The 14,462-nt window shown below is 41.0% G+C and overlaps 1 protein-coding gene across 2 annotated transcripts in view; it reads right to left on the reverse strand.

Annotated features, from left to right (window-relative positions):
- The window catches only part of LOC115794099 (low-density lipoprotein receptor class A domain-containing protein 4), a 253,084-nt gene that overhangs the window by 159,351 nt on the left and 79,271 nt on the right, over nt 1-14,462 (reverse strand). The window contains exons 1-2 of one of the 2 annotated variants that reach the window (XM_030749375.1): nt 1,657-1,689; nt 552-1,340 (exon numbers count right to left, since the gene is read on the reverse strand). In XM_030749375.1, the coding sequence (XP_030605235.1) occupies nt 552-591 (40 nt within the window). In that variant the 5' untranslated portion in view covers nt 592-1,340; nt 1,657-1,689. Of the gene's footprint in view, nt 1-551; nt 1,341-1,656; nt 1,690-14,462 lie in introns of those variants that run through there. The other variant, XM_030749376.1, reaches the window with a different exon arrangement.

Raw genomic sequence — 14,462 nt, forward strand, 5'->3', positions numbered from 1 at the left:
ATTACCTCTGGAACCTGTTCAGCGGACTGGCCAACAAGGTTGATACAACAACAGTTCTTTCAGCACCTCAGAACTTAACGATCACCACCTATAAGTCTTAGAAATTCTATTTAAAGACACCAGATCGATCCCTAATTTAAAGTACAGCTCTTAAGATTTGAAAATCGGATGTGGTCACATGGTCATTTTTCTGTAAACAGCATATCCTCCAGTTCTAATGCCTCCTGTAAGATGATCAGGTTGTGATTCTGTTTTTAAAAATAATTGTCCATATTATTTGTCCAATAGTATCTAGTAGATTTAAAAATGAGAGAAAAAGCCATGATGTACTAATCACTGTGCTCATCATAGAACTCATCCCTTTGAGGCTGATTATGGAAAAATGCTGTCAACCACACTCGGTTAAGTTTCCAGTTGTACTATGTACAGTGTATTTGACCGGACATGGCATTGTCAGCAATTTCTTTAACACTGTCACACACACATATAAGAACACACACACACACACACACACACACACACACACACCACTGTCTATTGTCAGTGTTTACCTTTGAAGGCATTTGTGGCCGGTAAATCAGTTTCCTGCATACTGCTCCTTCCCACGCTCTGCCAGCTGCTGCAGATGCTCCGATGGATGCCAACAGACCAACCTTACCCGGTCCGAGCCACGGCCACTGGGGGGAGGGAGGGTGGCCGAGAGGAAGGGGTGGCGCCTGCCAGTCTCATTGCCATCTTTCTTCATCAACAGCCCATGTGCTTGATTAAAAGGCCGCTGTCTCTCAAACCCCGCAGTGGGTGAGTGTCTCTCCTCTACTCAGCGATGGCTCGTGAGGTCACTCTTTGTTCTCACGGTATGCTGCAGCCTGGTTAACTAGTCTGTATGAGGGCTCGCCTCTCTTGTCACAGTGGACTTGTGGAATATACTGATGGCTAAGGAGAAAGAGATGGATGGGTTGTTTAGAAGTGGGGTTAGATGGGGATGGAAGCTGCGTTGTAGATGCTGCTGATCTGAACTCTATCCTACCAGCAGCAGGCCTGGAGCCATGACCAGTACCCTGAATTCTTGGCGGTCTGTCAACCTTTCAACCTACGGATGAGCAACTCTGCCTCTTTACCTTCTGTGAGCTGAGAAGTTGAATCAATATGTCTCCCCTCTAGAGTCAGGCTTGCCTTTTAAGCTCAACTTTAACCAACATGCCGTCTCCTCTGATTCTCCTTGCTCTTTTTGCTGGCTTATTCCTCCTTTGTATTTTTCCTTCCTCTTATGTGTTTTGTCCTGGTGCTGCAGTCCCGAGCTCAGCAGGGGCTACCCGGGCGCTCTCACACTGGCACCACAGCTAAAAGAGAAGAGAGAAAAGAAGAGAGAGAGAGAGAGCAACTCAGTGACTAAAATCATGAGATACCAAAAACAACAAGCGAAACAGATACACCCAAGCAAAACAGAGGCAGGGCTGTAATGACCAGCTGAGAAAAGTGAACACAGACAACACACACCCGCACACACACACACACACACACACACACACACACACACACACACACACACACACACAGAGCAGTGGATGAGGTGCAATATGTGTCTCAGTTTGGATAGCGGGTGGGTGGCTGGCTGGCATGGCCCCCTTTAGTTGCTCTCACCCACTAGGTTCTTACATGAAAGGGAAAAGTTTTTGTGAAAGCCAAGCGCCGCCTGTGACCCTATTTCACAGAGCAGGGGAGAGATAGAGCCACATGTCAGTGTGCCACTTTGAAGTCTGCCTGATAAACAGGGCTGGAGGAGGCTACGGCTGAGGGAACAACAAAACTTTATTTACATTTCAAAAGTGCCAAGTGCTGCTTTTTTGTGTCTGGGAAAGGAATAAAAATCCAGAAAAGAAGAGAGGGAAAGAGGAGGAGGAGGAGGAAGGTGGGGTAGGGAGGACCGGAGAAAGGAAAAAAAAAAAAAACAGCGTAAAACAGATCTTGTCTTTTTCTCGTTGCCGAGACGGTAAAATGAGGGTGCGGGAGAGACACGGCGCATGAGGGGAAGGCGTGCGATGTGCGAAGAAAAAAGGGAAAATCACAGAGGAGGAAAACCTATGTTCAAAAACATAAAGGAGGGAGACAATCCACAGGAAGTGGAACTAGGAGAAGCAATAAGAAAGCAGAAAGGAAAAGACGAGAAAATATCAAAGAAAAGAAGAGAGGGGGCGGTGACACAAAAGAGGTGGAAATCAAACATAAGATGAAGAGACGCGGGTTTAAAGAAGTTCAAGTAAAGAAATGACACAGTACAAGAGAAGAAGGGAAGGAATTTGATGGTGAAAAAAGCAGACAGACGGTAAACAAACACACGCCTTGTCTGAGGTTTTGGAAAGATTCGACAGATCTCAGTCTTATCTCAGCTCCGCTCGCCTGTTCGTACCAAGCCTTATCATGGAAAGGATACACAAACAGCTTGTAGCCTGACAAATGGAAAAAGTAGAGGCAAGAACTGGGCCGCTGTGACGTAAGGGGGCTATTCACTTCATTATGGGCCTCACAGGTGACTCATCATTTTGTCTCCCAGTGACTAAACAATACCAGTGTCCCGAGGCTTTCGAGACAATTTCTTGCCTGAGTAACGGTTTGAAAATTTTCCGATGGGTCGAACGCAGCCACCCTTATTTTTATACAGGTCAGCCAATCAAAGGCCTTCTTTGACTGAGAGGAACGAAAATTAAATGGAAGAAAGGAGGAGGAGAGGAGGTGAGAAAACATGAGGAAATGAAAGCAAAGAATGGAAAGGATGTGATGGATGTTTGAAGAAGAAGATGGCTGGAAAGGAGTGGGGAGGAGAGAGAAGGAAAATAAGGAAAAGAAACAAATAAAGCTTAGTGAAGGATAATGTGTAAAAAAAAAACAGCAGGTAGCTCTGCATGTTTGAATTGGTAGGATTTTTACACCTGATGCCCTTCCTGACGCAACTCCCAAAGGGAATTGTGTCTCCTCCTGGAATCAAACCAGGGATCATTTCCTTGTTAGGTGAACGTGTAAACCACTACATTATGGAGCCACTTGCAGCTACAGACCCACATGGGTCAGCACAGTTGTGCAGTGGTTAGCCTTACAGCAAGAAAATTCTAGGTTAGGGTCAAGTGTCCTATTCAACCAAATTTAGGCTTTTTCTAGACATCTTTTCACCAACCTCAGAAGACAGCGGTCACCTTTCACCTTTTAACTCAGTCTCAAATCAGACTGTGTAGGACCTCCCTTAATACAGATCGAGGACCCGTCCTGGCCCTCAGTGTAGAAAACACAGGCGAACAAATGGGATTCTTTGGGGGGCAGATGCTTAAAAATTGTGATAAATATCTTGTGACATACTCATGTAACAGTAAACCAGTTATAGTATGAGTGCAGAAAAACGGCCCAAAGAAAATGATTTATTAAATTCAACAGGAAAAAGTCAAAGTTTAGTTGCCATTTTCTAAGTTATTCTTCTCTGAGTTGAACCAATGAAAGGAAACTGAAATTAGAAAGTGGGCCTTTTCACAATGCGTGCCTATTCCAGTAGTAATAAGGACATTATTGCATAGTGTTGTGTATAGCCTGCACCATCCTATTCTGATGGAGAAATTACAATAGCATGCGACCTTTTCAAAGGTCCCAGAACAAGAACTTTATATCTGAATCTATGCTGTATATAATGGTGTCTAAAGTTAATGTATTGTAACGACCCTCAGTGGTTTATCAGCAGAACCAAAGAAGGTTTCCTTTATAACAGTTTAGTTTTTCCCTGACATGCAAGCGCCTTCTCCTGAAAACTGTTAAAGTCAGTGCAGCCTGACCCCACTGCCTGTCTGTCTGTCTGTATTTGAGGACCAAACTATTACCACAACCACTAGCACTACCGCTATGTGTCCGTCTGTCTGTTTTGCTGGGTCATCTGAGGACAGCTTGCGGTCCTGGCAGGCGGTGAAAAACATGGCTCCAGGTGGATGTTTGTTCTCTGGTCATTTAAGGACAACTCCTGGTCTCCTGTCTTATCTCTGGATTTATCCAGCTGTAAGACTTCCAAGTCAGACCAAAGCAGAGAACACAGATGTCTAGCAAACACCACAGGACACAGGAAACCAACTGTTTGTCACTGAAAAAGAACCGTAGATAAACAGGAAAATAACGCCTTATTTGTAGCTGTCATCTCCAGCACAAGCTTCTCTCTGGTTTTGGCTTTAATGTTTGCAGCTGCAGGACCAATCTTTATCTTTAGGCTGAATCATATACTATAAGACATACACATCATGACTGTCATAATGGGGAATGGAGACTGGGAGCTCATCCCAAGTCCAAATTAGTAGTGGTTCTGTTTTTTGTTTTTTATCTCCAGCTACAGTCGTCACTGCCGTTATAATTATCTGTGGTTTGTGTTCCTTGGTCTTTTCTTCCTCTATGTGTGTGAAAATCGTTTCCCTTTTTCTCGGTCTTCTGGGCTCCCCGTCCACGTCTCACCATTTTGTCTTTATTCTTGGTCGCTGAGTTAACTTCCTGCTTTATTTTGAAGATTAGTTCCTGTGGCTTTCAGTCCTTTTGCTTCCCTCCTTTGTTCTTTTCCCCATCTTTATTATTGTCTTGTTTGAGCTCACCTTTCTTGCCGTATCACCCCCCCCCCCCCTCTGGTATGTGTACTTAGTTTGCATGTTCTCTTAGTCTTTCTCATTCTTGTAGATATTTTTTTAATGGACTCCATGTTTTTTCATGTTATTCTGTCAGTGTTTTGGAATAACCTGCTTTAAGTCATTAAAGTTCCTTTTCCCATTATCTTCCTGCCTGTTCCTCTGTAATTGGGTCCACCTCGTGAACTCAACAGTTTGCTAGTAAACACGTTTTCACACACGAGGTTTCGTCAACTCCTCACAAGCAGCGCACAAGAGGAGATCCTCTATTTGGTGTAGGCGAGGGTGCTGCCGAGGTAGAGTATGCACGAGGAGGCACAGATGATGTCCCCTTGCTCCCTGTGAATTCACTCTACAGCTAATTGCATGATTCTCACACTGCAGAAGATTAAAATCCAGTGCTGCTGCACTGGACATTTGCACCCATTGGGCCAAGAAAAGTTCACTCCCTGTGGGTTTTCATTATGCACCTGCTTTAGTTCAACAAAAGTTGTTCAAAACAAATGTGCAAACAGAAAGCCCAAACTATCAGCAATACAAAGTAGGATATTACTGTTCAGTCAGTGATGTTAGCCACCAGGGATGTATGCTTTGAGCTTAGTCCAATAGTATGTTCATTATAACAGACCATTCTGTAGGCAGCAAAGGTGTTTTTGGTTTGAACTTGAACAAACAAATTAATGAATAATGTAGCTGCAGATTAATTTTCACTTCATAGGGAATTATAGTATTAGTGCTCAATGATAATGCATTTCATTTGTTTTTCAGTGAAATGTCAATATTTTGCCTAAACCCTGATACAATCAACTGCTACATTATATAGAAAAGACACAAGAGCGTAAGTCCATTTGCTTTAAGTCACAGTTTTTCCCTAACCTTAACCAAAGGTGCATTTGTGTTGGCCATGTTTTTCAGTTGTCCATCTCACACAGGGAACATATATGCCTATTTTAATCAATCCAGCTTGTTCCTGGAACATTTGAGCAAACTCACAAACAGCCATCTACCCTTAATCACCTTTGAACCAGAGGGCGAGGTAAACTGGAACTGAAAGCCACCTCAGGTGACTGGAGGCAGATGGCTTAAAGCCCCGGCCTCTTACATTTTACGTATCTTCTGCATGTTACTTCATATGATCTGGATGTTGTGTTCCCGGTTGTATTTATTTATATTTGTTACACTCCTCCTCTCTCGGCCTGGTCTCTCCTGAGACATTTAATCTCAACGAGACTGTCATATGACAGTCAACAGTCAGTGTCACCTCAAAGGTGACATTAGTTTAACTCTGAACGTGTCCTCTTTTCATCACTCAGTTTATTTCTTTGATATTCCATGTTTTTTCAAAATTTGCCCCTGTACTTAGCAGTACCATAATGGAGTGGTTTACGCATTCTTCTAATGAGAACAAAAGATCACTGGTTCAATTCTGGAAGGAGACGATAAATTAAAAAGATAAAATAAACATGCGGGGCTACCTGCATGCAACGAGTTGCTGAAAGTAGCTTTTTAGTCAGCAGTGCATTCGTGCTGCCATCTGTCAGCCATAAAATAAACTCTAGTAAGACAAAGCCTGCACTGTAGCCTTGAGAGACTGTACGTGAGCAAAGAGACCTATGCAGACCTTTATAATGACAATTATAAACCCTATTTTGGGGTTCTTAAAGTCGCATGTAGCCTCTAGCCTCCCCAAAGTGAGGAGCATTTCCATCAGAGCATTATTAGTATGGGAGCATGTTCCTGTGTCTACTATATGTCTGTCATTGTAACACATGGTGACAACTAGCAGTTCTAACAGCCAGCTCTGACTCCTCCGCTGGGTCACACAGGGACATGTGCTTATCAGTGAGACAGCAGTCAGACAGACAAACATGGACTGGGGAACAGACTATTTAACCACGGGGCTGGTCGCATCTGTTACACTGAAAATTCAAGCATGCTAAGAATGTGATTGCATAACAAATAAAGAACTGAGGCTACCGAGGTGATTCAGAGTTCTGCCGCAACAGACACGGAGAAAACGAGTCATTTTTAGAAAATGTGGCCTTCACGGACCGTTTGTGTTTATCTAACAGCATCGGCCCAAAGGAAATACAAAATGTGCTGCTGCTGGACAACGTAATGATGTGGATGTCCTGGAGATTATGAAGGGCTAGGTCACATAGCCAGTGTTATTTCTTTGGAATAAACAATGTGTTGTGGACACGCTGTTCGTGCCAGCATGTTCAAATACACTGAAAAAAAAAATACAAAATAACTGATGAACTCAACACTCCTAATATATGAGAACTGGAGGTCATTTTTCCTTAATTTAAACAATATTTGGACTTTTTTTTTTCTTCCCATCGCCTGATCCACATAAGAGAATGGGATTCTGCTGAAGTTCATTTAGACTGTCTTAAATTATTTCCCTTTCTGACAACATACAGGTCACGCTAGCATCCCTATCGTCAGAGTTCTTAGGTGATAATCAACATGCTCAGATGCAAACAAATATATCTAATAAAAACATAGAGATAATACTATTTAGTAGAGGATAGTTACAATCAAAATAATTGTCAAATGGCTGATATTAGCTATTTGCCTATCTATCTGTATTTATAACAGCCAATAAATGTGTTTGGAACGCCACAAACACAACAACCTGCTGATCTCAGTCAGTATATCCACTATATCAAATGTAACAATATACTTTTGCACATCTACTGTTTATCAGACCAACAATCTACATTTGCTCATAAGAACCTTCTGATTATGTACAGATGACAAGTAGTTTAAGGACACCGACTCTGACACACATGGACAGATGAAGATTACACACGTCCCCAGCTGATTAATAGAAGATCTACTTTAGTCTGCTTCATTAGTCCCATCCATACTGTATTCTAGTTTGATGAGCTTGGCTTGTGGCCAGGCCTCAGAGGCTTTTTAAGGTCAAGCCCAGCGGAGAGTGCCTCACACCTCAGTAAGGGATTTAAGCCATACTGTTAGTCTTACAAGGACACCAACACCCAACAATCGTCATTTTCCCTTGAAACAATATTTGAAGGCTCATTGGATAGAAACAGTGTTTCAAATTAAAACTAAAGCTCTGTAAGAATATACAGTGTAGAACGTGTTTGTATATAAATATCTTTCCAAACAGTCACCAGAGTTTAATTCCACAAAAAGAAAAAAAAAAAAAGCAGCACTTTTTAACTGCAGGTAGCAAGAGCAGCACAGAACTAGACAGCTCTTGGCTACCAATCCAACAAACCTGAAGGTTACAACTGCTTCACTGAAGAGGCTTTCATTTTTCTCCTTTAGTCCAAAGTCTTGCATGTGCCAAATCTTATTTTGTGACAGTGACAGACACAGCTAGCTGGTCTCGAACCAAGAATGTGTGACAAAAGCGGCAGAAGGGCGTGACTCTGCCATCTCAACATAAAGTTTTCTACTGCTATTTCACTGCCTGGTGTGTATTACATGAGAAAGCGATGCGATTTTCACGGCTGTGAATTAGGTTGGGCCCTAAGGCTGAACTTGCTGCTTTGTATCAGTTCATATCACAGATAAAAGGACACAAAGTGCGTACTTGTTGTCTTGCTTGTACTGTAATCGCTTTGTGTAAACCTTGTGCCACATACAGATGCTGCAGTAGTTTTGTTTGGACCGTAAAATATGTTGGTAGCACAACAGCGTGTTCACTCACGTTTGTGCCCTTTGGTTTGCGTGTCCAGACGAGGACCCACCCACACCTGTCGCCATTTACTGCGTGTCTTTCCCCATCTCTCTCCTCCTGATTTCCTATCTCTCTGCACTGCCGACTATCAAATAAAGTTGTAAAAAGGCCAAAGAAATTATTTTATCTGTCTGTCTCCTGAATCCAAACTGGGAGCTGGTTCCACAAAGGAGGGGCCTGAAAGCTGAAGGCTCTGCCTCCCATTCTACTCTCAAGTATCCTAGAAACCACAAGTAAGCCAGCAGTCTGAGAGCAAAGCGCTCTATCTGGATTTAACAGCGAGCCAAAGAAGAGAGGCCAATTTGGGAGAAATATGCTCTCTCTTTCTAGTCCTTGTCATTAAAGATTTCTCACAGGGTTACTGGAGGCCAAGGTAATGCCATCCGGAGTAAGTATCGTATTAGATCATGTTTCTAAGATTTTTAGGGTTGAGTACAATGACCTCAGTTTTATCTCAATTTAAAAGCAGAAAATGTATAATAATCTTTATTTCTTTAAGACATTCCTGCAGTTTAACTAATTGATGTGTGTCATCTGGCTTCATGGAAAGAAAAAGCTGAGTATCACCTGCATAACAATGAAAATGTTGCTGTGCATGTATAATGTAAATAAAACTGGTCCTGGCACAGAAACCTGTGGAGCTCCATAATTAACCTTAGTGCGAGAAAGACTCCCCATTTACATGAACAAATTGGAATCTATTAAATAGGTGTGATTCAAACCACTGCAGTGCAGTACCTTTAATGCTTGTGGCATGCTCTTATCTCTGTAATATAATATTATGGTCAACAGTATCAAAAGCTGCACTGAGGTCTAACAGGACAAGCACAGAAATGAGTCCACTAATGCTGTTTCTGTACTGTGACGAATTCTGAAAACTGACTGAAACGCTTCAAATAAAACATTCCTCTGCAGATGATCAGTTAGCTGTTTTACAACTACTCTTTCAAGAATTTTGGAGATAAAAGGAAGGTTGGAGATTGGCCTATAATTAGCTAAGACAGCTGAGCAGTCTTGTGTTCTAAACTCTCAAATCTCAATATTGGTTATGAGCTCAAGAATCATACACTAGCAACTTGTCAGATATTATTTTGCTTTTTAGTATTTCCCTGCCCTCACTCCAGTCTTCCTGGACTTGCAGATGAACAACACATTAAGCACAGCTCTTAGTGGGTAATTTTAGTTGGTTTCATTGCAAAAAAACATTCCTTTTTAATCCTGATAACTTACTGAGCTGTCACACTCCAATAACACCACTACTGCATATTATCCTCTACCTTTCTTGGGCAATAAAGCAGACATATCTGAAAACATAACCTCTATTTTTTTTCCTCTTTTCAGAGGAATTATCTAATACATCATTCACTGCAGGCCACAAAAAAATATATATCTTAAAGTGTGAAATGATGCACAAAATGACTGGCAAAGCAAAAGCAAACAAAGGTAGGCTGAACGCGTCATTCGTCACATCCTTGTCTGGTGTGGCTCTGTGTCTCGCTGACTGCCAGTCGAGTGTGACAAATCTGACAGGCTTAATCTGGCCATGCATCAACTCTAGTGTCGAGAGGCTGGACTTACAGACAGACAGGCACAGACAGATAAACCACAGAAAGACCAGCCAACGACAGACAGGAAGTGGATGTCATTAACACGGAAGCTTGACGCTTCATGATAGAAAGATAGTTATACTGTAGGCTTTCGTGTGTGTGTGTGTGTGTGTGTGTGTGTGTGTGTGTGTGTGTGTGTGTGTCAGTCATTCAGTGTAGTCGTGCAGATGCATTTTTTTAAAAAAAGAAAAAAAATAATTATCCATTATCCTAATCTGACAATCCATACTGGTACAAGAGCTCCACACAAAGACTATAGAGGCAAGAGCCATCAGGCAAAATTAGCCTACACTTCCATAAAGAGACAACTGATCAAAGGCCTTTCCCTCAAGGGCTCTCTAAGGATTTACTTAAAATGTCTCCTGATGTGCTATTTAGTAGTGCAGCTGATTAGCTTGCTGTCCCAATCATCAAACCAAGACAAAAGATGGGAACAGACTGGACGGATTAGAGGAGAAATCCAAACAGAGATTGACTACAGGCGTAAACACTGGGCTCATACATGATGTCTTTTTATTGTGCTATACAATGAATGTAAAGCGGATGTAAAGAGATGAACCACACGGGGACTTGTTAAATGCCAAAAGGATTGCAAAACAGCCGCCAGCATCGCTGTGTGCTGACCATATTTGAGTTCTGGTGTCGTCGGTGATCAGTGGCATGAAACAAAAAGGAAAAAAATGAAGTAATCCCAGCCTGAATATGATGCAGAAACTCTTAAAACACTTTATTAGCAGCAACGAGTGAGCACTCCATTTATGAAAGCTGGAATCACAAGGATTACCAGGCATCTGAGGCAGATTACACATATGTACAAATATTCTTGATAGTGTGACGGATTAGAAATTAGAGCCAGATTGTGTGATTTTTTTTTTTTACTTGAATTTACTACTTCTATTGAACTGTAGCACCACCTTGCAGTACCGAGTACTGCAAGATTAAACCACTGATTTTCCATCTATAAATTGGGAGATCAATGGTTTGATCCAAGGTTCCCTGGGCATGATAATGGACCCCCAAATTGCCCCCACATTGCTGTGGGTGAATGCCTGAAGTATAAAATGCACTGTATACACTTAATAAAGCATTGTATGAATATGCATGTGAATGGATGAATGGATTTTAGTGTAAAGCAATTCATACTGGAAAAAAAAGGGCCTGTATCCGGAAAGATCCGGAATGCTCCGTGGATCAGACTTTATGGATTTGCCACGTATCAGTAATGTTTCTGGAGAGAATATGGGAAGATCTGATCTGTCACAGATGTTTAAATAGATATTATCCAGATATTATCCTTTTATGTAACGGATGTTCATTCAGAGTTTGGATTTTTCAGGGTCCAATCTTGTCCGTTTATGGAGACATCTCCAAAACACATCCATCAAAGATCCGGTGCGCATTCATCGGGCTATTGTCCGTATCTGTGACGGATACAGAGGTACCATACCTCGGATAGTACCATATTTTAGGGCTTTTATTCCAGTGTCAAGTCCTCAGTAAGACTAGAAAAACTCTCTATAAATGATAATCCAGTATCCAATAAACCAGATAATCCAGTTATCTAGCAAACAAGCCGGTGTTTCAGATGAACATGTTTTCATGTAAACTGTCAGAAATCACCTGAATAAGTGAGTGAAACCGTCAGAGCGACAGTAACAGGAAAATGTTTCACCACTGGTATGCACTGTGCCGCAGCATCATGCCTAATACAACTAACAGCAAAATCAGCAATTTTCATAACCTACACAAAGTGTGCACTTTAACCCCTATTGCTTCAGGTGAAATTTCACACCAATATAATGCAATATGCAACAATATAATATGCAAGAATACTGGATCCACGTGTACAGTGCCTGAGGAGAAACCACATACTACACTGTCTAGAAAGAATATTAGCACAAACATGTTGAGTGCAGTTTACAGCCTTTTATGCGATATCTGCACAATGAATTTTGAACATTTTTTCCCCACAGCATGGTGCCAACACAAGACAGGTTTAAAAAAAAAAAAAAAAAGAACACATTTACCATTCTCTAAAGATTTTCCTTGCAGCTTTTACATAAATCCTGATTAAAGATCTTTATAAGTTGGTTCTGTTTCCATTTCCTGGGCTCTTTTACTCCAAATTCATTTCCAAATGGCACAGAAAAACTCAACTCTGACAGCTAAAGGAAATACTTCTCTGAGAATCAAAAGCTGACAGGCAGATTCTGCTAAATGGTGTAAGAAAACTCCTATCAGGTCAAAATGTTTGAACTTTCACTGACTTCTGTGCAAAATGTCTACAGTAGAAACAAGCTAGCTTTTTCAGCCGCTGCAATTTTACTCAGCCCAGCACCATTCCACTCAATCTGAAAATAAGAGACAGAAATTAAAGATTTATTGACAAAAAAATCACGGCTTAAAAGTACCAGATAATACATTTACAGAGACGTGAAGTGTTTAGCAATGCAGAAAATAAATAAAAGACCCACAGAGTGAAACTACTGTCCTTTGAAGTAGCGAGATTAAAAAAAAAAAAAAAAAAAAAAGAACCTCTCAGTATTGTTTGATAAAATGGTTTACATCCAATAAAGCACCAGGGCTTTCAAGCCATCTTTGAAAAGAACAAATCTTCTACAATGAAGACACAAATATGCCCAATTTTACGGGCCATTCAAAGGAGTATGTAAACATGAATATATGCAAGTGTATTTGAGTTCAGACACTCACCTAAAAAAAAATATCACACAAAGAAGCCCAGCATGAGCAAATGCAGAGGCTAGAGGCAGCACAGACATTACAGGCTGCAGTCATGCAGCAAAAATCCTTCTCATTCCCTCTGACTGGGGAAGATAAAAAAGAAAAAAAAAAGAAAGAAAAAGTATCGAGACAATCAGACAGCACAGCCCAGGCAAACGGAGCGACCCGCCTCCCCTGAGAGAGCTCTGAGCAACTGTCTGAGGAGATGAATTCCTCAGACACACAGGCAAAAGAAGATGCTGAGACACGCGGGCACGCGTGTTGCATACGTGTTAAATTGTATTACCAAGAAAGATACACTGCAAAAAACCCCATAAAAAAACAAAGAAGTGAATCAGCCATAATGCTTCATTCACACACGCAAACATAAAGTTGAACCGTGATGCGGTTTGAGACCGCTAACGGTACACTGCCATGGTGTTTTCCGGCATCGGTGTGGGATGGTATTGGTGATATCATTGGTGAGTCTTATATGGACAGCTGTACAAACTACAATCTATTTCTAAACCAATCCTTGCTGATTAGCTAACTTAGCCGTCAACTAAGCTACAAGTAACCAAGTGAAAGTGAAATGAAATGAAATGAAAACAAATGAGGGAGTGCAATAAAAAAAAAAAAAAAAAAAAAAAAGACAAAGCCCCCCAAATGGGACGTGAAGCCGCAGTCTCCTGGTGATGAATAACATTATAAGAACATGTCATTTCTTGGGGAAATGTTTTAAATATTTCACAGCTGATTGATTGAATGTGGTAGTTTTGACTGCTGTTAGTTTGAAGGGCTACAGTTCCGTCGTTGCTCCAAGCAGATCGAATGTTTTTCATCTACTCCGTGTCCGCCGAGTGGCACAGAGGTCACACGCTTCATTTACACAATCATTTATTCGCTAAGCATACCTTTGTGCTTCCACTCATACAACATTTGCACATCAGGAAATGGAAAAGCTCCTCAAGATTGGTTTGAATTTTTGCACAAAGACAGGTGGCTGGAAAAAAACACCTGATGTCTCATTTTACAATACTGTGATATGGCAGTTCAATTATAGCACACAAGATTAAAAGTACATCTTCACTGTCTCTTGTTTTCAACAGCACGCTTGTGTCACACACAGTCTTAAAAGCGCATAATTAGATTATGTTCACTTATGAGTGACAGGAAGGAAGGATAAGGTCAACAAATGCCACAATCAATTAAGAGTTGATTAACATTTGATGCCCCTTTGAGTTAGTAAATTGTGTATGTACAATCGCTTTGTTCTGCCATCAACCAACTCCGCTCCCAGTGTGGCTACATGGGAGATAAACGGGTCTCGCTTTATGTGTCGCCCACTTCCTAACCAGAAATCATAGTACTGAAGTAGAAATGGTAATTCTGAGAAAACTTTAAATCATGACATTAAATCTAACAGCATAAGTGTTGTCCATTTATTTGAATTTTTCCCAGTAAGAACAAGAATTTCAAACAAATTAAAACAGTAATAATATATCCAGGGTCAGGAGCAAGTTTGGATAGCGCTAAAAAAAATACAAACTACAAAAATACAAAACACAAAGTAAAAAGTAATTAGCAAAAATAAAAAAAATACAACCAATATTAACTGCAAAAACAACAAGAAAACTGAAAAAGAATCCACAAACAATAATAATGTGACAAAAGGTGACCACATATAAGTAAGTCGATTAAAAAAAAAAGTATTTCTCCCAAGTCGCTTAAAGGAAGTCGCAGATTTTGGAGCCTTATCTCCTCAGGCAGGTTGTTCCA

Source organism: Archocentrus centrarchus, chromosome 16 (assembly GCF_007364275.1).
Source record: "Archocentrus centrarchus isolate MPI-CPG fArcCen1 chromosome 16, fArcCen1, whole genome shotgun sequence".
Taxonomy (NCBI): Eukaryota; Metazoa; Chordata; class Actinopteri; order Cichliformes; family Cichlidae; genus Archocentrus; species Archocentrus centrarchus.